Raw genomic sequence first — 27,932 nt, 5'->3', positions numbered from 1 at the left:
GCAAAGAGCTCAACTTCTGGGCCAAGAAGGTAACGTGTGCATGTGTGTGTGTGTGTGTGTGTGTGTGTGTGTGTGTGTGTATGTGTGTGTGTGTGTGTGGGTTTGTGGGTGTGGGTTTGTGGGTGTGTGTGTGGGTCTGTGGGTGTCGGGGTGTGTAGTACATGTATACCATTTGATCCTGAAATCGCTGACCCGGGCAAAAGGAGTGCCACGGCCTTACCTATTGTTTCAGTACATGTGTAGATTGATTGATTGATTGATTGATTGAAACGATTTATTTCAAACAGTTAAAACAATACATAAAGTGAAAAAAACAGTAAACATAACAGTCTAATAGACTTCATCAAAAGGAAAATACGTAAACTCAAACATAAAAAAGGCGAACTGTTACAGGCCACCCACCACAGCCAAGGCACCATCCAAGCAGACATACCAAAAGACAAAGACGATCAGATGTATGAAGAGTGCTTTGTCTACTCAGCCAAGCCTCTCTGCATTTCTGTTTGTAGCATGAGTGCAGTGGGAATGGAAGGCCTCACTCACCCTGTAGTACAATATACTCTGAGCCGCTGAGCTATGCAGGACCACACTCGGATCAATATGATGTGCCACTGCTCCTCACTATAATGTGATTACAGTGTTTAACATGTGGAGCCTTCATCAATATTTAATTATTAATATTACAGCTGGCGGCCTGACTGCCAACACGCCAGGCCCCCAGGCCACTGTGTGCGTGTGCGTGTGCGTGTGTGTGTGTGTGTGTGTGTGTGTGTGTGTGTGTGTGTGTGTGTGTGTGTCTCTGTCTGTCTGTCTGTCTGTCTGTGCACGTGCATTTTTGACGTGCAGGCATGCATTTGTGCATGCCTGGATAACGTGTGTCTCTGTCTGTATCTCTTTAGAGTATAAAGGATAACACAGTAACAGCAGATCTTACATCGCTATCTCTCATTATTGTTGAAATCTCATTATTACAGAATGTTCACAAGCCATTTAGATGCCATTCTCTTACATTAAATTAATTAAATGTCTCGTGCTACCATTTATACTGTTGTTGTTGTTGTAGTATGGTGATTACATCTCTCTGGAGTAAAACATGGCATCTTATGTATTTATTGAATGCAGTGTTAACAGCAGTGTCTACAGTAAACCAGCTGCACTGATCACTACTATCGACTGCTGTTTGATTAAAACGCATTAAGGGCCTGTTGATTAGCACTGGCAGACATGCTGCTCTGACAAGCTTCTCTCTCTCTCTCACTCATAAGGTCATATAGGCCACTTCTCTCTCTGTCGCCTCAGTGTCACTACTACCGCAGCTCTCTCTCTCCCTGGCTCTTTTTGTCTGTCGACCCCTGCACACCTGACCTAACCTCTCTCCCTCTGTCGTTAGGCTAAGCAGCGCCATGACATCACTCTTAAATGGGATGTGCCGGTCCTCGATCTGCTGGTCGGGGGGTACAACATGCATTACGGAGCGCGCTCCATAAAACACGAGGTACACATGCACACACACACACACACACACACACACACACACACACACACAGACTGACAGAACATGGAATCCATGTGTGCGGTTCCTGAAAAAGTCTTAAGAATTTTGAATTTTTGGCAATTTTGACATGGTGGGTACTGGGTAGTATTCGCCTACCACCGCGGAGACCCGGATTCAATTCCCGGCAGCGGTACTTCCAGCTTGCTCAGACGTTCCTACAGACACAATTGGCCATGTCTGCAGGTGGGAAGCCGGTGAGGTGAGTTCTGGTCGCTGCGCTAGTGCCTCCTCTGCGTGGCCCCCACCTGTTTGTGGGGGAGGGGAACTGGGGGGAGTAGCGTGATCTTCCAACGCGCTACGTCCTGCCGGTGAAACTCATGGCACATGTATTGGAGGAAGCTTGTGCTAGTCTACAACTCTCCCCAGATTGGCAGAGGGAGTTGACCCCCTCAGGTTGACTGAGCTCTGTACCCCTCTCTGTCTCTGACCCCCTCAGGTTGAGCGGCGGGTCGTCAACCAGTTAGCCGCAGCGTACGAGCAGGAGCTCCTCCCCAAAGGCTGCGTCCTGCGCCTCTCCGTCCACTCAGAGGGCGAGGAGGAGCAGAGCATGCCCAGTCTGCGCCTGGAGGTGGTCGGAGAGGACAGCTCGTCGAGAACGCTGGACATCCGTCCACCACTCAACCCTGAACACTAACAGAGACACACACAGACATGACCAGAAAGTACATGCATATAAACACTGACACAGATGCACATACACACATGTAGGTTCCAACAGATATACATACATGCATGCACACGCACACAGAGTATACACACTACACTGGCCACTCTCGCATCACCATCTTCATCATCATCATCATCATCCAGAGGAAGGAGTGTGAGGCTGTGTTGAAGGAGCTCACCAATAAAGGTACCTCTCATAAACACATCACTGCCTCTGTCTTTCAGTACACAGTACACACACATGCAGTACATACAGTACATGCTGATTTTGCCCCAATATGCTGTATGCACACACACACACACACACACACACACACACACACGCACACACACACACACACACACACACACACACACAGACACAGACACAGACACACACACCATACTACTGATGAAATGGTATGAACATTTCATATCATAATTATAGTTGCCAAAATGATCACTATCAGTATTATCATGGTATTGTTAAAATGTGCTGCAAATGTAAAAAAAAAAAAAAAAAAAGTACTGATACACTCGCTGAAATAATTTCACCAAGTAACAAAAAATCAAATTAGCAGCACTATGCACTTTTTGTTTGCATACACATTAAAATAATACACCAATATACCAATAGGATTGGGTGCAATCTTCACTTTTATCATCTTCACGACAAACAACAAACAAGTGAACAGCGCTCTGTGCAGCAGCGATAATCACGGTAGGGTAATCAAACCTACACGGTTTTATCGTTTTATCGTTTCATCCCTACACCATACCAGCCAACATGTCACTGTAAAGATTTATTTTTATCAACCTATCAATTTAAACTGATCACAACACAGGCGCACACACACGTTAGTCCTAATAGATATAAAGTAAGTGGGGGTAAGTGAATGTGTTTGCAGGTATGGGTCTTCTCATAGCTTATCACTCAGGTCTTCAGGCTGGAAGATGGAGCCTCTCCTCTCCTCTCATCTCATCTCATCTTCATCGGTGGATAGAAGCCATGGTGTGAGTTAGTTGCTTTGTTCTCACTGTCCAGTCTCAATGTTACCGTAATCGATCCAGAAGATCTCTTCAGATCGCTTGTAAACCTTTGTTGAGGCAAGTCAAGTCATCTAATGTGTTTCTTCTGGTGGTCTAATAGATTTAATTTGCACTGGTATTTATAGAGAGAGAGATATATTATAATGTAGAACAGCAGATGTTAGATGTAGACTCAGCCGTGTCTTTGTGTAGGAAATGCATTAGTGAAGCCAAAGTTGATGCGGTGCGCGTGGCAGTTTCTCCAGGCAATAGAGTCGTTAACATTTGGCAGAGATGCGCAATAGCCAATGGAGCAAATTGAATGTGAATATTGATGGGAGGATTTTAACTAGTAGTAGTAGCAATGCTTATTTCATCTCTGAAAACACCAACTGAATCAATACACAGATGATTTTTTGTTTTGTTTTTTGCCAGAGTGGATAAATAATAGCCACTTTGAATTTGTCCATTTGCTGTTGAGGAAAAAAAAAAAGCTTTAATAGCCAGATATTGTCTGACGTTGTTGCCTGTGTGTTATGGCCATTAGAGATCAATGTGTTCTCCATAACACACGTTTGTCTTGTGGAGAAAAGCTCACCAGCAGAGTTCACATTGATCAATTATAAGTAAACATTAACGCAGCCTGCTGCTTATTCATTTCATATGTTAGTGGAGAAATCACACAAGCAAAAATGTATCGCAGTCCACTTGAATTATATTTATATGGCTAATATCACAGCCTGGTGAGTGGTTTGTGTTGATGCACGTTCAGTGTGAAAGACTTGCCTCTGTCATCATGACACTGTGCTCTGCTGCTGCACACTCACTCTGTGTCTTTGCAGGCAAAATACATTTTGACATCCAGAGGAATGTAGAGACGTAAAGAAGTCGTATTTAAATACTTGTATCATAAATGTTTGATGTAAAGAAGTCATATTTAAATACTTGTATCATAAATGTTTGATGTAAAGAAGTCATGTGACCAGCATGTTGTTGACAAGGCGCCCAGCTTCTTCACAGGATGACATCGTATCCCGACGTGCACCGCGTAAATAAAGTCATCACAACACAACAACAAGGGAATTCCTCCTTTCTTTGTTCTGTTTGTGTCGCTACTGACACTGACTGACGGATGTGTGTGTGAGAGAGCGCGTGTGTGTGTGTGTGTGTGTGAGTGAGTGAGAGAGCGTGTGTGTGTGAGTGAGTGAGTGAGAGAGCGTGTGTGTGTGTGTGTGTGTGTGTGTGTGTGAGAGAGACTGATAGATGTGTGTGTGAGAGAGAGAGAGAGGGAGTGAGAGAGTGTGTGTGTGTGTGTGTGTGTGTGTGTGTGTGTGAGTGACAGACAGCTGTGCCTGGGTGGGAATTCTACAACAAAAACGCTTGTCCAACTTGTGAAACAACATGACAGAGGAATTCCCCTGGAATGCTGTTGTGTGTGTGTGTGTGGAACATTGGGAGTATGCAGTAGGACTGTCCCGAATGCCATAGAAATGTAGAGGGCTACACACACACACACACACACACACACCACAGGCGTGTCTCCCCTGTAGGGAGGGATTAGCATGCAGGAAAAAGACACATTCACTCTTATGTTCCCCGCCTGGACCCCCCAAAACACACACACACACACACACACACACACAACACACACACACTCACTCACTCAGACACACCAAACATGGAGGCAACCTGTGACGCCTCGTGCTGGTAGGCACAGGGAATCTAGCGCTGCACTACCTGAAGAGATTTTCTTTCTTTTTTCCTCATCAATTCATTGATTGAATTCAAAACATGCAGTAAATGATGGTAATCCTGCAATGTAGAGTAATAGTAAATATAAAAACCTTTTGTACTTTTTCCTCGCCGGTTTTCTTCTTCTTAACCACACACGTCCCTATCATCAGTGTTGGGGCTCGTTACTCAAAAAAAGAATATATTACACATTACCTTAAAAAAAGTAATGCCTTTACTTAATTACTCCCTGGAGAAAGTAGTTTGTTACACTACTCGTTACATTACTTTTGCGTTACTCTGCAACATCGCCTGAGATGCATTGTCACCTAATTGCCAGTTAACAATGAGGCCATATACACCTGGCACTAACGTGTTTTCTGTGATCAGATTGCAATCAGATAGTGCTTGACCACTTGAAAGTACAGGTGTAAACACCCTCAAGGCACATTGAGGATGGATTGCGATCAAGCACTATCCGATTACAATCTGATCACAGAAAATGCATGTTAGTGCCAGGTGTAAATGGCCTCATAGTAACATGAAACCTTATCAGCACAAATCCCTATCCCAATCGAGTGCATGAAAAAGCTCCACACGTTCCTGCAGATTCAATCCTGATCCTGCAGATAATTGAAGAACTTATGTAATGCAAGTAATGCCATAAGTGTTTTGAATAGTAACTGTAGTGTGATTACTAGATTTAGGAACTGTAATGCCTTACACTACTCGTTACAGACAAATGTAATGTGATTACAGTAATGCGTTACCCCCAACACTGCCTATCGTACATCATCATTTTAGAGACAGGAGAATGTGTTGCACGTCTTGTCGTCATGGCGCTGATGTGCGTCAATGTGGAAGTTAAGGTTATTGTGCAGTTGTACTCACTGTACGTCAACGTGGCACTGGAAAAGACCCATCTAAACAACTAAAGGTCACACTAAAGGACAACCTATTTACATGTGAATACAGGGATACATGCTTCTTGCCTGCAGGGAAAAGTGTCTATCTACACCAGAGGTTCCCTACCTTTTTTCTCTTAGACCCCTTGAGCTGTTTTGCCATGCCAATAGTAGCTACCTCTCACTCATGCATGTCGATTAAGATTCAACTCATCTTAAACATTTAATATCTAACACAGCTATCACAGGTCAATCCTTTGAATTACTCACATTTCAGTTATTGAGTGAAAAAAATGATTTTGATTTTTTACAATTTTAGAAATAAATTGTAATCCCCAATATTTGTATCCCCTGCAAGCTGCTCAAGTACCAGTCTAGGGTTACACGTACCTCTGGTTGGGAATAAATTATCTACACCAGCGTCCACTCCACTGGCTCTCTCTCTCTGTCTCTGTGTGTGTCTCTCTCTCTCTCACACTCTCTCTTCTGTGTGTGTCTCTCTCTCTCTGTCTCTCTCTGTCTCTCTGTGTCTGTCTCTCTCTCTCTCTCACTCTCTCTTCTGTGTGTCTCTCTGTCTCTCTTCTCTCTGTCTCTCTGTGTCTCTCTGGAGGCGGAGCATCAGAGCAGAAAACATTTCAAAGTGAGAGTTGGAAGAGGCTGCCTGCATCTGGACAGTAGATCAGGTTTTGCTATGATACCTTCAGGCCTTTCCGTCTCTTATAACCCTCAAACACATCTACACTTTATGGTTTTAGGAAGTCTATAGCTGGCGTGTGTGTGTGTGCATGTGCGCGCGTGTGTGTGTGCGTGCACGTGTGTATCCGTTTACCCTCCCTGAGGAAGACAGGAGGAGGAGAGAGAGAAGAGGCTCTTAGTCCGTCCGTCAGGCTATTTCTGACTGCTGCCATTTCTCTGATTAGATTATGGAGAAACAGAAACCTGCCCTCCATCCTCCTAACCTCTCTCTGTCTCTCTCTACATTTTGTTCACTCACTCCCCCCATCCTCCTGTCTCACTCCCGCTCTCTCTCATATATACGGTTTCTCTCTCCCTCTCTCCCACACACACACTCCTTCCCTCCTTCCTCAGGTACTGTCTCCCTGCCTCCTGTCTCTCTCTCTCTCTCTTACACACACACACAAATGGGGGAGAGTTCAAGGTGCGGGGGTGGCAGAAAGGGAGGAGAAGGGAGATCAATCATCGGAGGAGAGAGAGAGACGTGCAGGAAACTAGAAAGATGGGGAGAATAGAGTTGGAGGAGAGCGAGAGAGAGAAGGGCGATAAAACACGTGTGAGAGAGATGGAAGTCTAGGCAGAGCCAAAATCTATGTAGCCTACTCTCACACACTGTTCTCTTGCTGATAATATATCAACCTTTCTAATAACAGTAAACAAGGACTTCCAGTTGGAGACATCATGCTAAAGGACCACCAAATAATAAATTCATTAATTTTGTCCTTCCCCCCTTCCTAAATGAGCCCATCCTCGTAGGCTACCTAACCTGTGAACTTGATGTGAAGCTTCATTTCAGCCTCTATGAAAGGAGGCTGAACTCTGGTGGCTAAAGCAGCATCTCTGCTGTCAGATCAGTGTTGTAGTTCTCTCTCTCTGTGTGCAGCAAGCAGCCAGGTGGAGGTGCTGAATGATGTCCGACCAGAGCCTCGCGCATTATCATATCTGTCCTGCTCTTAACGTCTGTGTCCCCCTCCTCTCCTCTCAGCTCCTCTGCCCCCCTCCTCTCTCTCTCTCTCTCTCTCTCTCTCTCTGGTCCCTCAGGACACAGTGCGATCGATTGCACCACCATTACCTGGTTCCACTCAGCTCTTAGTTGAACAAGATGCTCCTCGCTCATGATACATCTATAAAGTAGATCTTTTTATTTTAGCTTTGGATTTTTTTTTAACTCATTGGCTGCCATAGTGTTTTTTTTTTTTTCAATTTTTCAGAACATCAAAAAACAAAAACAAACTCAAACCTCAAAAAAGAAAAAACATACATATATCAACTACATTCCAACATTACAAAGTAGTGCTATCGGCCAAATAGTGTGCTTATGTGCTTGTAATAGATGTGCATAGGATCCCACGTAAAGCGTCCCTGAGAAATGAGCTGGGCGGGTTACCCGTCTCCCCTAACCTTGTCCAAGTGGGCCAGAAACGGGCCCCAAATACTTGAAAATGTGTTAGGCGAGTTGGTCCTCAGGAACCTGAGTCTCTCCATACGTACAACTGAAACCGTGTTGGAAACCATGTCTGTTAGCCACAGTTGAAAAGGAGTCAAAATGACTCTCTTGGTGACGGTCATCATTTGCTGCCATAGTGTTAAAGGAAATGAAAATTCTGTCATTATCTACTCACCTTCACGCCAATAGAAAGACAGGTCGTCCTGGAGTTTAACAGCAAAACACTGTTGCAGCATTATCCTAAACAAGTAAGTGAATGGTGACCAACTTTCAAGCATAAGAAACAAAAAAGAAATGGCTCCATCCATCCTGGCATAATGCATTATGGATTATGGAATTATGGATTGTGGAATATGGCACTGGATCATCGAATGGATTGGAAGTTACTCCCTGAACAAGGAAAATGCTTCATATTAATTGGTAGGCCATAAAATGAGACTGTCTTGGCACTTGTGCTCATGCAGTTATGACGGCTGTGATGCACCTATAGGCCCGGTCCATTCCGCCGGACCCACCCACAACACTGATCATCAGTGTTGTGGGTGGGATGGACTGAGCCCGGTGCACACCGGATGTTCCCCAGTCGCGAGCCGCACGGGACAGTCCCTTGGATGTATTAAAAGAACGGACTGTCCCCTGGGAGAATTAGCATAAAAGACGAATAAAGGACCCGCGTGTGCACCAAAAACACACCGACCGGTCTGCCCGGCCCGCTTTTCTCTTAAAGAAAAGGAACAAATCCATTCTGCCTAATTCGAACCTTGCTCAGGGACAGCTCGCGTGGCAGATTGCAGTCTAATTAGTTTAGAGGGAATTTAATTCAATTAACTTTCCACAGCTCCGCGCGGCCCGCCGCTGGGCTGCTTTCAGAGCGCGGGGCCAGAGAGAGAGATCTAATTAGCGTGTTTGGAGAAGCTCTCCTGTGCGCGGCGCGGCCAGCCCTCGCTGCTCCAGCTGTGGTTGTGTGTGTGTGTGTGTGTGTGTGTGTGTGTGTGTGTGTGTGTGTGTGTGTGTGTGTGTGTGTGTGTGTGTGTGTGTGTGTGTGTGTGTGTGTGTGTGTGTGTGTGTGTGTGTGTGTGTGTGTGTGTGCGCGCGTGCGTGCGTGCGCGCGCTGTTCTCTCGGGACCTGCTTTTTTATCCTAAAAAGCTTCTTTTTTAAATAACATGCCTTTATCCATTAGGATAATATAGGTCTGGTGTGGCAGTGATTGAAGAGATGTGCAGCGCATATGAATAGCCTCGCATCATATTTTGGATGATGAATTCCATATTCTTGAACTGATGCTATATGGCTTATAAATTATAGTGAAAACATTTCTTATTTTGGTTATAGACTAGGCCTAGTGAAGCTTTATAGACTATAGGCCTAGTGAAGCTATAGCCTATCTGACTCCAGTTTTGCAGCAAATGAACATTTTTTGTTAAGAAAGAGCAAATGTGGGCATGCAGTTAATTGGTGAGACTTTGATTTTGTCATGCACATTTGCCAACCTAAATGCATTTTAGGTTCCTCGCCCTCGCATCATCGCCATCACCACCAATTTTCGAGCAATTTGAGATGAATAGCCTATGAAAAATAGCCTATATCAGCGGTTCATGAATTATTAAACTTCAGCATTATAGCCTTGATTGACAAACAGAAAAGGAACCTATAAAGAAGATAGATATATATAGATAGATAGATAGATAGATAGATAGATAGATAGATAGATAGATAGATAGATAGATAGCATACTGTAGATAGATAGATAGATTGAACGATCGATTGATTGATAGATCCAGGGCTATATCCCCCATGCCCAGGCATAACGACGCCCATATAACGGTGGCAATATAGGCTACTATAATAATAAGAAAGATTATTTTTTTTGGATAGGCTATATTTAATCAATAATTAAACGTTATTTTCCGCCTATAGCGGTCAGTCAGATCTAGGACCAAACCCACCATTGAATAATGTGGGACAACACTTTGAGTGAAGTGTTATTCCTCCACCGTCACAGTCACATGCTGTGGAGTTGCTCCTGTCTCTAACCCGGTTAGACGTGCGGCCCGTCTGCAGCCTGGGCGTCACGGTACATTCCGGTAATTGGGGATTGAAATGCGGGGACAGGCGCACCAACGGGCCCCCCCGGCCCCGGGCCTCAGCGCACCGGCTCTCATCCATCACCGGATAAATCAAATGCACCGCCCGGCTCTGCTGATGCTGATGCTGATGCAGACCATCAGGCCTGTGATGGCAGCAAGTGGCGCATTGTTTTTTGAAGGAAGAGAATAAGAGGCCTATATTAATAAGAGGAGTGATGAAACCACACATTTCAGTGACACAGGTAGAGCGGCTGTATATGAGCAGCGGCTTTGCTCGTTTCAACATAGTGTCAGGCCAAATAATACGAGTTATGGGCTATATGGAGCAAGCTGCAGCAAATCCTGAGAACTGCTACATTTTAGGATACAGCTAAATGTTCCTCTTTTTAGTGTGTGTGTGTGTGTGTGTGTGTGTGTGTGTGTGTGTGTGTGTGTGTGTGTGTGTGTGTGTGTGTGTGTGTGTGTGTGTGTGTGTGTGTGTGTGTGTGTCTTTTCACCTTTCAATTTTACACCAAAAATAGAGAAGTGTCTTTTTACGTCTTTTCATGTTTTTGCTGGTGGGTGAGAAACAATTAAACCTCTCAGGCTATGCACTGCGCACACATGGTAGCAGCAGCCTATAGACGGTTTTCACGGATCTTTGGGTTGCTATGGGAACAGTTTGAACCCTATCTTATTTCCTCTGAGCTATTGTATTAGCAAACATTGCAACAGGAAGTAAGCTGGGGCAATTTTGAATGTTTATGTTGTCAAATTAAAAGCGTCTATAGCCAAGGCCTAAATCAAAGTCTAATTCGCATTTTTAAGAGTGGGTCAAATTCGAAACGAAATCAATTTCAGTGATGAACATTTAGCCTAATTTCACCATTGTGTATTAAGCTATTTGATTATGTTTCAGATAACAAATGAGGCTATAGGCTATAAAAAATGATTCAAAAATATTTAATGGTATAATATGTGCGAATTCATCTTCATTGGTGAACATCCAATTTTAGGCCATCCAGTCATTATGGCTGCAATTATGCCTATTTAGAATTTCGTTAAAATCATTGACTTGTCTCATTAATGAAGCGATTATGGAATGATCAGATTAACCAACGTTACATTGGGGGAATCAATTCGGTGGAGGGAAATGTGACGTGAGTGAGTCGCATGAAGCCTGTTGTGTCCCTCATGTGGTTTCATGTGGTTTCAGCAGCTGGACAGCAGCCCTGCGCCGCGTGCAGGCGCAGCTGTGCGTGCGTGAAGATGTTTCTCTGCGATGAAAGCACGTGTATATATAGTGCCTGATCGGGCCTGTCGTTTTGACTTCAAAGCAAGTAAATTGTGTTAATTTGATTGGTGTAGGCTAGATAGGCCTATGTGGGTTGGACGACAAAAAATGTTGCGCACTGGCTTTCCCTATATAAGGCGAGTGCACCAAAGCCGTTTTGGGCACTTCCCATAGAGCCTTTAGCAAGTTTTGTCTTTAAACGTTTTGGGTGAATGCGTGTTTGTTTATTATCCGCTCTGGCTTTTCCAAATATCTGAACGCACAGATTTGGTAATAACGGTCCAAAAATGATGTGAAATTGGATTTAAAATGACCCCCTGCCCAGCGACAACTGCACCGTCTCCAAAAAGCCATGGAAACCCTGTCCTCTGCTGAGTCAGTGCAGAGGCATTGAGCGCGACGTGTCTCTCTCTCGTTCGTGATGGATGCGCAACGCGCGCCAGGCTCTGCTCGTGTTTGATTGACAGCTTCACTCACTCGCCGTTCAGACCACCACTGCGCGTGACGGGACGGGACAGAGAGCATACCGGCTGGGCCTCCCGCGTGGCTTTGCTTTGTTTTGTCGCTGTCCCATCCTTTACCCAGAGCCACCTCGTCTCTGTCCATACGTCTCATCATCTCTCCATCAACACCAACCATCCACCCGTCCGATCATCCATCATAGCACCCCCCCCCCCCCCCCCCTCCACACACACACACACACACACACACACACACACACACACACACACACACACACACACACACACACACACACACACACACACACACACACACACACACACACACACACACACACACACACACACACACACGACAAGCACGTATTGTTGCATCATGCGTCATCCTATCTGCGGCCTCTGTGCGCACAGCGCTGCAGACACAGCGGCAGACAGGCGGCTGTTCTCCGGCCGGTGGGCCGGTGTCTAACGGAAGGAGGACCATCAGAAACAATTAACGTCACAGAGAGGGAGGCCACGGGAGCAGAGAGGGACCAAACGTTGGGAATTCAATTAGGGCTTCACAGATCATGCCCCTCCCCCTTTTTGGGGGTTGAAATCAGATGTTTTCTGACGATCAAAATGTCAATTAATCGGGTCTGCGCGTGGCTCACACTGCAGTCCACCCCCCCCCCCCTAATCAAAAATAGATTTTGTTATTACACAATGGAAACGGGACGAATTAAGTTAGCCTATTTAAAGCATCATATTGTCTGATCCACAAACATTATGCTAAGCTATTAAGGCTACTGAAAAACATATAACGTTTCTCTATAGCCTATTAGGCTATAGGCTATTATACCTATAGGCTACATAGCAGGCGTGATAATGACAAATTGATCATTATGTTTGTTACTTCAGGTTAGAAACACTGAGGATATATAGGCTAAGTGCGTCATGTGCAGTGATTGTGAAGTTTGAATATCTAATCCCTATAGTTGGGGTCCCTCTCTCAGGGGCCTGGAAGAGCCTCTAGGGGCCCATTGTGCTCCAGTCCCCTCTGTTGACTCAGACGTCATGAATGTATAAAGATCCCGTTACTGTTTCCGTCAAATCTCTCCATGAATGTAAAAGTCCAAAGTGAAAGCCTCCGCGCCGCGGAGAAGAGGAGAGGTCTCCCCCTGCGCTGGAGCACCAAAGGGCGGATTAGCGGCTGGGGAGAGGCCGGTCCCCTCTTTGAAGGGATTATGGAGAGCATAGGGTCGCTCCTGCTTGCGCTGCTCTTTTGGGAGGCAGGGAGGGGCAGACATAACGGGCGGGATGCGCTTTAACTTGGAAACAGTTTAAGTTTCTGTGTAAACTCACCTCTGAACCCGCCAGACGGGACGTGTCACACAACAGACGGCCTGGAAGCGTCCTGTGCCGGGGTGAGAGAGCCCTAACAAAAAAATCTAATTCTTATAAAGATTTGTCGGTGCGTTATGGCGACCCGTATCCATATAGGCTAATTTTGTGTCATGTGGCATGCAGTTTAGACGGGGCCTCGAAACTGCATGACCGCCGTTCGACAGAATACCCTGCACATAATTCTGAATTGCGTCATTATGGGCGGCAGCAGGTGCTGGACGCAGACGATGACATCTCTGTGAAAGAAGTAGCCCACTATGGCGCACAATCTTTGCAGAAATTACACATCACACGGTGGTATAAGACCAAATCACCGTGACGTCACCATGTAAACAAATTTACTTCCGGGTACCACTTGGTGAAGGCGGCAGGTTTAAATGTGCGTGTTGTCAAATAAATGCTGTCAAACCCTCTCGCTGTTTTCGGCCGACTACTTTCAATTTAAATGGTTAAACGGTTGGTAAACATGCTTGTCCGACGTATCTAGCCTTTCTTCTGTGTTTGTTTTATGTAGTGTTAGCTAGCTAATAACGTTTGTTTGTCTGTCAAACTCGCTGTTTTTTTGCAGACTCGTGAGAAGAGCCTGGTGACGCGAGGTTATTACAGACAGAGCTACTGACGCCAAGTTAATTTAATTTAGCTTCAAGTCTACTCTGGTCTGGTCCAACAGGTAAATTAGCTAGTCTGGTCTCCACTAACGTTAGTGAAAGTGTTGTTATGAATGATATTAAACAACAACACAACACGGACGAACCATTTTTGTCTTCTTTGTCTGTTTTTGTCTTCAACACGTCAGTTTGTGCCGTCCACCGCCATTATAATGTGTGGACCTCAGGGGTACCCGGAAGTAAATGTAAACATCCCGCTGATTTGGTCTATTGTTTATAGCTGTTGAAAAGGTCGTCTCCTGATGGCTATATATTGCTGATTTGGAATATTCCAACCATTTGCAGGCCAATCATTTGAATGAGGTACGGTAGGCTATATCAGATTTGCAATTTAGAACAAATGGAACTCTAATTAGATTTGAAATTAAAACACTGCAGCAATAGAATAATCAAAATTAAAATTCAGTTAACAAGAACTATAAGTGGAATCAGAATTCCAATTAGAACCCTAACAAGTAGCCTACTCAAATTAGAATTACGGCGATAATACAAAATAGAGATAGAAAAAATACAGAGACATGTGTTCAACAAAAGTAGCTATATGGCCCATTATCTTCATATGACGTTTTGCACTTTTTAAAATCATTCTTTGCATGTTTAAACATCTCTTGTTCTTCTAAACAGTCTATTGGCTGGACTGTGAATGCTCGGGCTGGATACAGCACAGAAGATCATCACTGTCTCAGAGGGCAAATGAATGATGAGCGATGTGAGTGACAGCCTTCTTCCATAGCGTCTCGGCCATAACAGCACTGACTCCGAGATATGTTGCGCCACAGACAATAAACAACTTTTAGTTTAATTGAGTCGGTATATTATACACAGCAAAGTGTGTGTGTGTGTGTGTGTGTGTGTGTGTGTGTGTGTGTGTGTGTGTGTGCGCGTGCGTGTGCGTGCGTGCGTATATCTAATGACATGCCGCTGGTCAAGCAAAGAAAGATAAGAATGCGCGCTCACACACACACACACACACATACCAAACTTAATCAATTTCTCGCGTGCGCGTAAAACATAATTTGGGTATTTGGATGATATTATTTGCTGGATTTATCCACTAACAAAAAGCCTCTTAATTGCATAGGCCGATCTTGAAAGGCAGCAAAGCATGAGGTTGATTTGGAAGCCTGCTACCTGCCTGTCGGTTTGCGGTTTGAAGCCCTGTCTGCGATGTGAAGGGGGCCGTGTGGGATATGACTTATCACATTGTATGACACCGAACAATAAACTTAAACCAATTTCTGAGGCGTCAATGCGTTTATGGTTAGCCTGTCTGAGGTGCTTTCTGCGCACTCGTCCTATACATCAAAGTGACGCGCACTCCGCTGACATCTCCGTAAAACTGATCCCGATCAAATCACAGCTTTTAATCTCAGGAATCACCGTCATATCTGGAGCTTTTCCCTCACATAAAGACTTCTGTGCTCAACTTGTTTCTACAAGCAGTTTTTGCGGAGAGTTAAATAGGCCCTATTGAACGATACACTCCTTTCTGCCCGTGTTATGGTGCGTTTAGGATAGGATAGATTTTGACATACATCCTCAGTGCTTTGGCACAACCGAAAATGCGTTATCGGACGAGTATTGAGGACAAAACATTTTAACTGATATCATATCACAACTTCCCCATGCAGACAAAAAAGTAGCCTATATGCCTATTATAAGTTTTCAGAAATGGTATGGTTAAATATGCAAATGAGGCATTAGGCCGCTAATTTGCATACATTTCCACTTTCCAGAACAGAAATCTGAACATTGATAAAAGGATAGATATAAAAAAAAAAAAAAAAAGTTTAATTTTGTTGGCCGGTTTTCACAGACCCGGTTTTGGATCTCTTTTTATCCCTCCATAAATCAGAAAATACTGTCAACAGTCATAAAAAAAATCGTTATGTTTTAGGAATAAAATAAAATCCGGCTATAAATGATAAACAAACCATGGCCTCTGTAAAAAACCTTCAGAATATAGATGGGAATAAAACTGGAAAGTCAACTGAGATTTCTGGCACAGAGAGAAAACTCGTTTTGAACAAACGAATAGCCCTATAATAACCCCCCCCCCCCGGTAAAAACATTCATAATATAATAGGAATAAAACTGGAAAGTGTGCTAGTGGAGATTTTTAGGGAAAACGACATTTTTACACTTTTCACCTGCCATATCTCGCCTTAATGCGCTGAAACGCCTAATATGGGCTTAAGGAAAGGCATGCATGCATCTAGCCAGAACAACCAACATTCACCAAATTCTGCGCGCTTTATCTGCATAATAGTATTGATAACACGTTGTAAATTTACGCTTTAACTGGTGTTGGTCACACTGCACGAGGACACCTGGCTGCGCGCTGGTGATGTTCCAAAGCGCGTGGGCGGTGCGAGCACCCCCTCCGTCCTCCCCTCCCCTTTAGCGCCCCCTCCCTCCCGTTATTGTCATGGAAACTAGACCTCCGCCTCGCTATTGTCTCGCGTTCTGCCAAGTTTATTATAAACACTGCGCGAGCTGCACAGTGCGCTGTCACACGGAGCGCACGCCGAGCGGACACACGGCATTCAGGGAGAGAGAGAGAGAGAGAGAGAGCCCGGGAGGAAAGGACATGCAAAACACGACTGATAAGAGAATGAAACTTTAGTGAGAAAGGGGGAAATATTCGGATTTCTTTTCCAAGTGCGTCGTAAAGCAGAGAGCTGGAGAGAATCAACGTTCCTTGGAGATATTACAGAGACAGACAGCTCCAGCAACTCGCCAACGGCTTTCATCCGTTTGAACCAGTCTACAGTTTAACCTACACAAATAAACTGCGTCTGAAAACAAAGGTGTTCCTCCAACATCAAATATTGTGAGTTTTCAGCTAGAAGTTGTTGTTTTTTTTGCACGCCGGGGGTTCCCCTCGCTGCCCTCCATGTATAAGATGGATTACTCCTACCTGAACTCGTATGACTCGTGCATGGCGGCCATGGAAGCGTCGGCCTATGCGGACTTCAGCTCGTGCAGCCAGGCCAGCTCCTTCCAGTACAACCCGATCCGCAGCGTGAGCGGGCCCTTCTCCAACCCGGGCTGCACCCCTCTCAGCACGGCCAGCTGCACCCTGGGCGCCCTGCGGGACCACCAGCCCGCACCCTACTCCACAGGTATAGCCTTCTGTGTGTTCAAATACATTTAACATGGCAGTTATAACCGATTTAACCACGCAGATCCACCTATATTCTCATCTGATCTCGGTTTATTCATAAGAGCAAACGGAGTTAGTTAGTTTATTGATAATTTTGGCCTATTGCTGAGTGAAGAACAAATCTCAACGTCTCCATCCCCTTCCTCTTATAATAGCTTGACCAATAAAGCAGCCCTATTAAATTAATTGGGAGGGAAATTATAGAAAATCTGTAGGTTAATGCAAAACATGTAAAATGCAAAACATGCAAAAAATGTTTTTATTTATTTTATTTTTTTGCACTATGTTGTAACGGAGTCTACAGCACAGTAATTTCACACGTGATACTTGTACTACGGAGTGATAATAAAAATCTTGAATCTTGAATCTTGAACATTAATTATTGTTCGTTGTAATTGCTCAAACATCTTTGAGTTAACTGTTTATCGTGGCTTATTGAGGCCTATAGGTAGTCTAATTGTTGTTTCATGGTTTTTGATTTAATTAAACCGCTGCAAAAGTAACTGAGGAGAGAAAAGGCCATGCACCATTTCATGGCCTAAAACACTGTGCTAACATGTATACATTTCAGTGCAATTTGCATTTCTAGAAGCCTGAGATATACTATACTGGCTCGGGCGGGGTTCTAATTTATAGCCTTAAAATTTGCAACTTCATCCTAACAAATATTTGATAGATCAGAAGGCAGTCAGGTATGCTAATAATAATAATAATAACAACAACAACAACAACAATATGTTAATAATAATAACAATAATAATATGTTAAGAATAAGAATAAGAATAAATAATATATATTAAATAATAATAAAGCATAATAATAATAAATAGTTTGTTTAAAGTTGGACATGCAACAATTTTATTTCAAACTTAATTACAGGAATTTTATTATTGAATCTAGAAGTGTGTCCTAATTGATTGTTATGGCAGTAACTCACCACATAGCTTCATGCTGCTTTTGATTCACTATCTTATAGCTTTAAAAAAAACATCACTTTTGGTGGTTTATGAAAGGCGCAGAGTCTGAAATGCTTTATGGATGTTTCTCTAAATCTATAGTCAATACCTAATTTAATTTAAAAATGATTTTGTATCAGTTATCATCATTCAAATTAAATTGGTTTCTGTTTATAGAGCCTATGGCCTATGTGCCTTGCCATTGAATTATGCTATTTAACGTTTATTCTAAGACATTTTTTTTAACAAATGCCTCAAATAGCCAAACTAAATTAAATTAATTAATACTTTACTTTAAGTTACATTTACATAGCCTATATTCCTCTTTTTATCCAACATAGGCTAATAGGCCAACACTGTAAAGAGCCATGGGGGTTTCAGACAAAATTATATTAGAAAAAGGACACAATCTTTTTGCACATTTTAAGTGAAACAAATAGACCATTTGCACTAGGATATATAATAGCACTTGCTAATTCTTTCTGGATGGATCCCAGGCCACTAACAAAATGCATTGGGCCTACACTTAATATAGCTTGTGCATTTCTATAACAACTTGTTATAATATTATAATGTCGAATATAATCTTACAATGTTAGGTATTTGTTTCAAAATGTTAATGTCCATAGGTCCTCAGTTCTGATTGGCTGAGTCACTGTGTGAAATATGCGGCCCTGTGAATTTAAATTAAATTAATTCTAGCCTAGTCAAAAATCACTTTCATGGCTGCCACTGCATTTAGAAACTACATTAACTAGGTTAAGAAACAGTCTACTTTGCTTAATTGGCAAAAAAACAACAATTAACATAAACGATTATTGAGTTCTTTTTAAAATAACTTATGGCATTTTATTTAAAAAAATACATAACAACAACAATAATAATAGGCTAATAACCCGCTCGAGGGCATATTCAAGAAAAACTATTTTAAATTCACACCAGGCTACTCCTGCATGGTGCCTGAAGGCCTCTTGCGGTTTTGTTGATATGTTCTGTTAAACCGGTGAACTGATGACATCAATTCCACCCGCAGTCCCGTACAAGTTCTTCTCTGACCCGTCCGGTCTGAATGAGAAGCGGAAGCAGCGGCGCATCAGGACGACCTTCACCAGCTCCCAGCTGAAGGAGCTGGAGCGGGTGTTCGCAGAGACACACTATCCCGACATCTACACGCGCGAGGAGCTGGCACTGAAGATTGACCTCACAGAGGCGCGGGTCCAGGTGAGAGAGAGGAGAAGGGGTCCAAGTGAGAGAGAGGAGAGGGGGTCCAGGTGAGAGAGAGGAGGAGAAGGGGTCCAAGTGAGAGAGAGAGGGTCCAAGTGAGAGAGAGGAGAGGGGTCCCAAGTGAGAGAGAGAGGCCTGGGTCCAAGTGAGAGAGAGGAGAGGGGTTCAGGTGAGAGAGAGAGAGAGGCCTGGGTCTAAGTGAGAGAGAGAGGGTCCAAGTGAGAGAGAGAGGAGAGGGGGTCAGGTGAGAGAGAGAGGGTCCAAGTGAGAGAGAGAGGGTCCAAGTGAGAGAGAGGAGAGGGGGTTAGGTGAGAGAGAGAGGAGAGGGGTCCAGATGAGAGAGGTCTGGGTCTAAGTGAGAGAGAGGAGATAGGTCTGGGTCTAAGTGAGACAGAGGAGAGGGGTCCAGGTGAGAGAGGGGGGGTCCAAGTGAGAGAGAGAGAGGAGAAGGGGTCTGTGAGAGAGAGGATAGAGATTAAATTAATTTAGGTATCTATTCAACTGAATTTGCTTTCTCTAATATTTTTGTGTTGATTGCTTTTCTTTGTGCATCTTACTGACATTGAAATAAAATCACCCAAGGAAGACAATTAAGAAGCTGGAATCAGAGAATTTAGATATTTTTTCTTAAAAAAAATTACTCAAAGCGATTAATCGATTATCAAAATAGTTGGTCATTCATTTAATAGTTGACAACTAATTGATTAATTGTTGCAGCTGTAAAAAATGTAAGTTCATTTTCTTTGTTGGGTTCTTGTTGAAATGTCCAATCAAATCATCCACACTTGTCTCCATAAAATCAAATGTAACGTCAACAAATGAAACTTAATTGAATGTAATGTAATGTGTTGCTCAACAGGTCTGGTTTCAGAACAGGCGCGCCAAGTTCCGTAAGCAGGAGCGCGCGGCCAACTCCAAGTCAGGCGCCAACAGCTCGGGCGGCAGCACCGGCGGTGGCAGCTCGGCCAGCAGCTCCGGCGGCAAGAAGGCGGGCGAGCCGCGGTCCTCCTCTGACGACGAGTCCAAAGAGTCCACCTGCAGCCCCACGCCCGACAGCACCGCCTCTCTGCCCGGCTCAGCCAGCGGGAACATGGGCAGCCCGGCCAGCCTGAGCCCCAGCCCCGCGCCCGCTAACAGCGGCTACGTCAACGCCTCCGGCTCACCGGCTAATAACAGCGGCTACGCTAACGCCTCCATCTCACCGGTGCTCCAAGGGCTGAAGCCGCCTCCCAGCTGGTCCAGCCTGGGCCCCTCTAACCCGGCCATGGCCCAGCCCGCCACCCAGACGCAGGAGATCCTGAAGGCCTGGCAGCCGGCGGACAGTATGAGCGGGCCCTTCGCCGGCGTCCTGTCCTCCTTCCACAGAAAAGCCAACCCCGCCATCAAGACCAACCTGTTCTGAAGCACAGACAGAGAGAGAGAGAGAGGGGGAGAGAGAGAGAGGGAGAGAGGGAGAGGGGGAGAGGGGGAGAGGGGGAGAGAGAGAGAGGGAGAGGGGGAGAGGGGGAGACATTCTATGGTCCACTGGAACAGTAAGGACTTTGTAGCTTTTGTGGACACAGTGGGGACATGCCCGCTCAACATTATAGCCCTGAATTCACTGTTGTAGTCCGCTGTAGTCCAGTGAAGCCCACCCAGTCCTGCTGGTACCCGCTCTAAAGACCCACCCCCCCCCCCCCGGTCAAATCCTCCGAAGATTTCAATCTCAGACACGCACAGAACAAGTTCTCAAACCAACGTCCTCTTACTCATTTTCACACCAGAAGGATTAAATATGCAACTGTGCATGTGTTGTACACTCTAAAGTCTAACTGGGCACGACCACGTCGCCCTGCATCTCCCCTCCTGCTATGACTGAAGCACCAGAGCTACTGTGTACCGAGACTAAAACTTTGTCCATCGGTGACTCGTCTTCGATGGACTATGAGAGGGACAAGAGACAGTCCTCTATTTAATTGTATTCGACTCTTTCTGTACAGGCCCTTCATCTATGACCCGAGCAAAACGTTACAGTGAGTGCTGAGGGATGTTTGTGCGTCGCCTACACCATCACCACCTGACCTCTTTCATACAGATTTACTTTGAGTCATACACACACTTCGGATGTGCATACACACATGCACGCAGACACACATCACATACACACACGCACACAAACACACATCACATACACACATGCACACACACAAACACACATCACATGCACACATGCACGCAAACACACATCACATACACGCACACAAACACACATCACATACACACATGCACACAAACACACATCACATATACTCTCTCATACTCTTGCCATTGACTTTTTCCATCTCTCGCTCTCTCTCTCACACACACGCGCACACACACGCGCACACACACGCGCACACACACTCTCCCTCTCTCTCTCTCTCTCACTCACACACACACACACACACACACACACACACACACACACACACACACCCAGTAGTGTAGTAGCGAATACAGTCGTGCACTTGGCGGTCCCTCGGCGACAGCGGCGACCCTTCTGAGAATGGCAGTCAGGTACAGCTTTAAAGCAGATAGCTAAACACTAGGCCCCAGTCTCTGCTGGGGGAACAAAACCTAAAGTGTTACCAGCAAGCACAACTTCCTCTAAGCCCGACAGAGAGACCCCAGGGGGGACCCCACCAGAAGGGACCCCCTAAAGAACAGGGCACCCCAAAATCCAATTAGGGCGACCGGGTCCAGACACAACCCCTCCCCAGTGCACCCCCCCTCCCTCCCTTTCTCCTCCACCCCCCTGCCTTTACTGTATCAAGTCCCACTAAGACGAACCCCTCTCATCCTCTCTCTGTGACCCCCACTAGTATCCATTCAGTCCCTCTCTCTTTCCCATCTTTGCTTTCTCTGTCAAACAGTGGGCACTTTGTTCAAATGCAGCTCGCCAGAAAGACGGGGAGATGCTGAAGCGCTGTTTCCCCGTAGCTTTTCAATTGAACTCCATCGTCAACCAGAAAGACGCGTGAAGACACAGACTACACCGACCGCCTCTCCCCTCTGCAGCGGGACTGTGTCACTAACTGACGCGTTTTCGATGATTCTCCCATTGGAATAATGGAAATGTCTTCTTGTGAGACTCTGGCCTGTTTGCAGATGGAACGTTTCTCCTCTCTCAGATGTAGTCCAGTTCTGCGGTGCTGGTGGGAAGCGGCACATCCGCTTCTTACAAATGATCCCCCTTTGTGGTTCTGTTCTGCAGCTGGTGCTGGAAGCTGCGGTCGGAGCTCGAGTCGGACGACAATGTTCATCGCACACTCTTCGAATCACCCTCCAAGGCCCGTTTCACCACAGTTAGATGGTGCCCACTGGTACGGGATGTCTTTCCCCAAATGCATGACTAGCCCAACACAAGCTGGTCAGGCATGGGCAATATTTTAAAGCGACGAAGATAGGCTAGTTGTTGGCAAAGATTCCTATGTCCATTTTTAATACTTAATACTTTTTGTCTTCCCAAAGGCTGGTTTTTCATGCTGATTTGTTCCCATGACTAATTCCTATCCTTTTTTGCAAAAAGCAATTGTTTCCAGTTTGTTTCCCCCTGACAAGTTGCTTGTGCATCATCTTTCATTGTAATTCACTGAGGCAAAAACTGAGCTCAAGTGATGTTCTTTGGAAGCCCTCTCCTGGATATCTACTCAAAGGGTAAAAGATGTGTATTTATTAATATTTTTTATTTTTGTCAGTGAGCAAACCAACAGATCTCTTTGAACTGCCACATCACATTTTGTGACTGGAAATTCTGTAATTAGTAATATAAATATTAGGTAGCATTTTTGTTAATTTCTTTCACATTTGCTTTAAAGATTTATTTCATTCCAGAGCGTCTCTGTCGCAAAGTCCAGTATGTCCATTAAACTATGAATATGAATGGGCAGAAGCTCTAGTGAATGAGAAGTTATAGCACTACTCTGAATATTCTGTCTAATAAATCTACATTATGGAAGCACTACTGCCAGCGTTTAGTGATCCGTTTCTTCTGTGTGACTGCATGGAGACACCACGGCATGGTATGCTATCATCCAGAGCTAAACTGGGAACTCAACTACAATCCACATTTACATGGACAAAAAGTGAGCCTTCAATTTATTGAGGTATGAGCTAAAAAAAATAAAATCTATGAAGATAGTTCCATGACATATCACATAGCATTGCTTGACATGAATGAAACGCCTCAACATCATTCACTTTCCTGCTCCTTTATCGACAATTAAATAGAGGATCTGAACATAGGTAGAGGAACGTGGAACGTGGTGATTAAATTTGCTTTCACCTCTCAGGCAGCGCAATTCGAATGACGGGAATTTTGGGGAAATGTCGACGTTGCAGAGAAACAAGCTGAATATCAAGCTTGGTGGAGCTTTTTGTCCCAGTGGGGAGATTTAGCAGTGCACTCCTTTCCCTGGCTTTGCCCCCATTCAAATTCGCGTGAGGACAAGCTCTAGCCTAGGTAAGACAAGCTCATGGGTTAGTTTAGGATCCTGGTCTAATTTCCACCAAAATAATAATACATAAAATAATCTATACGACAAAATTAGTGTGGTTCCTGCATTTGACCATAAACACTTCTTTATACATAAGAATGAAAAGCTCACCAGAAATACATCATCAGACAGTTTCATCCTCGCATCCTTCCAGCTTTTACTGCAGATCACAATTTAATCTCAGAAGTGTGAAAAGAAAAAGAAAACAAATATAATGAATGCATCTCTAAATTGAGGAAAGATATTAGTTTTTATTTGAAAATAATAATAATAATAATAATAACATGGTGTCATCAACTTACGTACATTAAATTAACACAACCAAAGGAGGAGGCTACTCCTAAGGACATTAAAAAGAAACAAGATAAAATGGAGGAGTGTGAAGGAGAGAACAATGACGAGTATCTCTTGCACGCACACGCACACACACACACACACACACACACGCGCGCGCGCACACACACACACACACACGCACACGCACACACGCACACAAACAGATCAGAGGACATTTAAAAAGTACTTACGATTAAAAAGACAGATCCACATTCTCTGTATTATGGCTATTATGCTGTTGGCTGTTAAGAGACAAAATATACAACACACATTGTATTACGCCCAACGTTCTGTACAGCACGCACACACAGGAGCATTGCGCCCAGCGTTCTGTACAGCACACACACACAAAGTAACAGAGTCGCCAAAATGGACACAAAAGAAATAATGGGAATGAAGTAAAAGGAGAATCTTCATCTGAAATGAGTGTGACTGTTGCATCCAAAAAAAAACTAATCTTGAAAATACATCTGGGGGGTAATGATGATGATAATAATAATAATATTATATCAAATTTAGCCCCAATTAATCATCATCAATTTCCTTACAATGTTAAGATAAAATAAAATACAAATTACTTTTGCAGAGGCTTTCTCAACAATGAAAGCAACTTCAGCTGAATTGGAGAAATGTTGTGGTGTGATCCAGCCTTTGAGAGAGACAGAGAAGTGATGGCGAGGAGGAGAAATGTCTGGGCTCAGCATCTTTCCACATGTTAAAACACCAACATGGTACACCATAATTTAATGAGCTTTTGGCTTCTGGTCTCGTCGCCAGAGGGAAAGAGAAGGCAGGATTTTACTTATACGGCTAAAAAGAAAGGCACTCTTTCCCAACATGGCAACTTTAACCTGCTTAAACAATACAAAGCATGAGTCCTTTCACTCAACATGTCTTGTTTTCCCTAAAGGTTCATCAGTCAGCGTCTATCTGTTGAGGTTTGTAGAATAGCAGCACCATCTGCTGGCGAAACGAGGGAACACCAACAGCAGCCTCATAATATCGTCAATGTCCTGCAGAAACATTCATCCCCTGACTTACACCCTCTGACTCTAGCACTTTTCTGCAATTATTGTATTGTGAGAACGAAGTGACATCTCTCATATGTACAAAATAATTATAGGCCAACAATAGAATCCATCTCAAATTCAAGGAAAAACAAAATACTTCTATGTTAGAGAAAAGATCACTGTTGGTGATACAAGGTTTTTGCAAGACATCGACAATAATGCTGGTTTACTCTAGTGAAGCCCCAATATTATAATTAATAATATAATTCTCAATAGTTCCATCTACTCGGCTATGTTAACCAACTCCCTGAAAACCGCTCCAACGCTACGGACATGGCACTGCAGTACTTTAGTAAAGCATCAAGTTTAGACACACACACACACACACACACACACACACACACACACACACACACACACACAAAATATCTGATTTTTAACTCTATATTTAACACATAAAGGAGTTAAAAATAAGATGTTTTTTGTCTTTCTCTGTAAATTGAAATTTACCATCCTTACAGACAAATTAAAATGTGAACAGGAGCAACATACTGGGTAAAATCTTTCAAGTGATATTTCACTTTGGTGCAGCATTTATAGTATTACGTATCGCCTTATGGTTTCCCGACCAGTCGACCGACAACACCGGCTGTCGCCATAAGCAGCATGCTGCATGTCACTTGTCAACTCTTGTTTTAGGCGACTTACAGGTGTCTAAAAAGTAGACTTCTTCTGACATGTATGTTGCCAACTGACGAGGATAGAGACTAATTCAGCCTACTTGTAATTATCTGCAAGTGTCACAAAAGCCCCAAATGTCTGTGGTAAAATCACATTCCAGGGGCAGGCAATGTCAACGGTTGACAGCTAACAAAATCACTTCAGGTGAGCATTATTAGAAACAGAAAAAACATTGTATCAAAGTGAAATATGCACTTTCAGCTCTCTCACAGTGCTGGTTTGGTTGGTTCACTCACTCCATAATCCCTTTATAAAAACATAAATACGTGCAGAGACACTGAATCGACACCGCTAACGACAGACGACACGCGCTCGCGCTACCATCTGAATAACAGCGAGCCAACCCATCAACACAAAAGTACAATCTGAAAAATGTGAGTTGTGCTCACTGTCGCCCGACGTGCATCAGGGCTCGGTCCTCTCAGTCGCGTGTTGATGATGTCACCGCTTGCTGTCCGCCTTCGTCGCTTGAAGCGAGTTATCTTCGCTCCGTCCCCGTTTCATAAACTCGAGCATTAGAGGGGGAAATCACCAGACCTGAGACTTGAGAAGAGGATGCTGTTGTCAAAAGAGCCTGAACTGAGGAAGGAAAACAAATATGGAGCGGGACTTCAAGAGCTCTCTCTCCAGGCTCTTATGACATAACGTTCTCTCTTTTATTTTTTGTTAACTTGAAAGTCTGAAATCTCCCAGTTCTGAGTTGTCTTTAATAAGCTATGACCTCCACAGAAACATGTGCGGTTTCTCAGGGCAAAGCAAGCCAAACGAGCTTTACTGCTAGGATGAAGCTGCAGGTCTGAACCGACGCTACGACGCGTGTGTGCGATGCGCGTGCGGCGACGCGTGCGGCAACACACGTGCGGCGCCGCTCCTCTCCGAGTCGTGCGGTCTCTTGTGGTCAAGATATACATTTACTCCCCACGGGGTCGTAGCCACAATTCCGGCTGGTCATAATAATAATATTGCGTCGGCCTGCATCCTCCGCCTAGGTTCAAAGCACGGGGCTATGTAGTGACGCCTGGAGGACTGAAATGATTATCGTTAAATAAGGCCGCTTCTAGCACAACAAAAACATCACGCATCAAACATACAGTACATGTGAAAAAGGCACATCTGAAAAAGGACGAAAAAGAACAAGTGTTTTTGAAAGTAAAAACGGAGTGCAATTTCTCTCAGAAGGCACAATCTGGCATAAATTGGCACAATCCAGCTCAGCTCAGTTTAAAGTTCAGCTCAGCTCAGCTCAGTTCAGTTCAGTTCAGTTCAGCTCAGCTCAGCTCGGTTCAGCTCAGTTGAGATTTGGCCTGGTTGAGACGTGGTTGGCCCCCGGAGCCAGTTTGGACCTGTCCCGCAGCCGATTGGTGCAGTTCATTTCTGCTGCTGCTGCTGCTTCAGGCTCTCCAGCAGGATGCGCTTGTGGGCGGGGTCTAGAACTCCCGCCTCCTCAAGGTCCTCCTCAGTGATGTCACTGGAAGAGTGCGTGGGATTGGATGAGATGTAGATGCATATAAAAAAAAAAGGAGAAAAAAAAAGTTCAAGTAGAAGTTACCTGCAACAGGTGATCACAAATAGCAGACACAGTAGATGCATTGTAGTTGTGTTTTTAGTAAAGAAATGCACAGATCTATTCTCTCGATACATCTTTATGATGAACATGCTTTGGCACTGTCAGCCTAACCTCAGTCATGACTATTCATTAGAACATCAGCAGACCAAAGAGCTTATCATTTCAGAGAGAATCAACCTAAAGTAGCTCACACCCCAACTTCATCTCCTCACTAAAGTTGGAGATCTTGCTCCTCACCATCGTGAGTCCAGATCAGGTTCACGCCTTGCCTCCATAACTTCACAATTCTATTCACACACATACTGCTTCTTCCATGTCATATTTCCACTCACCTATGTGTGTGCCAGTGTATGTATGTCTGAGTATGTGTGTGCGTGTACCTATATCTGTGCCAGTGTGTGTATGTTTGAGTGTGTGTGCCAGTGTATGTATGTCTGAGTGTGCGTGTGCGTGTACCTATATCTGTGCCAGTGTGTGTATGTTTGAGTGTGTGTG

General features: G+C 44.3%; 3 protein-coding genes across 3 annotated transcripts in view; 2 read left to right on the top strand and 1 right to left on the bottom strand.

Moving 5' to 3' along the window:
• Positions 1-2,390, top strand: part of clpb (ClpB family mitochondrial disaggregase) — a 54,424-nt gene extending 52,034 nt beyond the window's left edge. Inside the window, exons 14-16 of the mRNA XM_083637892.1 lie at positions 1-29; positions 1,391-1,495; positions 1,992-2,390. The exon at positions 1-29 is cut by the window's left edge and continues 91 nt beyond it. Of these exons, the coding sequence (XP_083494018.1) occupies positions 1-29; positions 1,391-1,495; positions 1,992-2,189 (332 nt within the window). The 3' untranslated portion in view covers positions 2,190-2,390. The remainder of the gene's footprint in view (positions 30-1,390; positions 1,496-1,991) is intronic.
• Positions 2,391-16,819: 14,429 nt separating this feature from the next.
• On the top strand, positions 16,820-20,671 carry phox2a (paired like homeobox 2A; the record flags this gene model as incomplete). The annotated part of the gene is made up of 3 exons (XM_083637281.1): positions 16,820-17,048; positions 19,079-19,266; positions 20,129-20,671. The coding sequence occupies 3 exons, from the start codon at positions 16,820-16,822 to the stop codon at positions 20,669-20,671; spliced, it is 960 nt and encodes a 319-aa protein (XP_083493407.1).
• A 3,354-nt stretch (positions 20,672-24,025) lies between these two features.
• Positions 24,026-27,932, bottom strand: part of inppl1a (inositol polyphosphate phosphatase-like 1a) — a gene marked incomplete at its 5' end in the record, with an annotated part of 54,368 nt that continues 50,461 nt past the window's right edge. The window contains one exon of the mRNA XM_083637141.1: positions 24,026-27,338. Coding sequence (XP_083493267.1) covers positions 27,239-27,338 — 100 coding nt within the window. The 3' untranslated portion in view covers positions 24,026-27,238. The remainder of the gene's footprint in view (positions 27,339-27,932) is intronic.

Source organism: Poromitra crassiceps (genome assembly GCF_964638095.1).
Source record: "Poromitra crassiceps genome assembly, chromosome: 5".
NCBI classification, from domain to species: domain Eukaryota; kingdom Metazoa; phylum Chordata; class Actinopteri; order Beryciformes; family Melamphaidae; genus Poromitra; species Poromitra crassiceps.
This window is presented reverse-complemented; position numbering and strand designations above follow the sequence as displayed.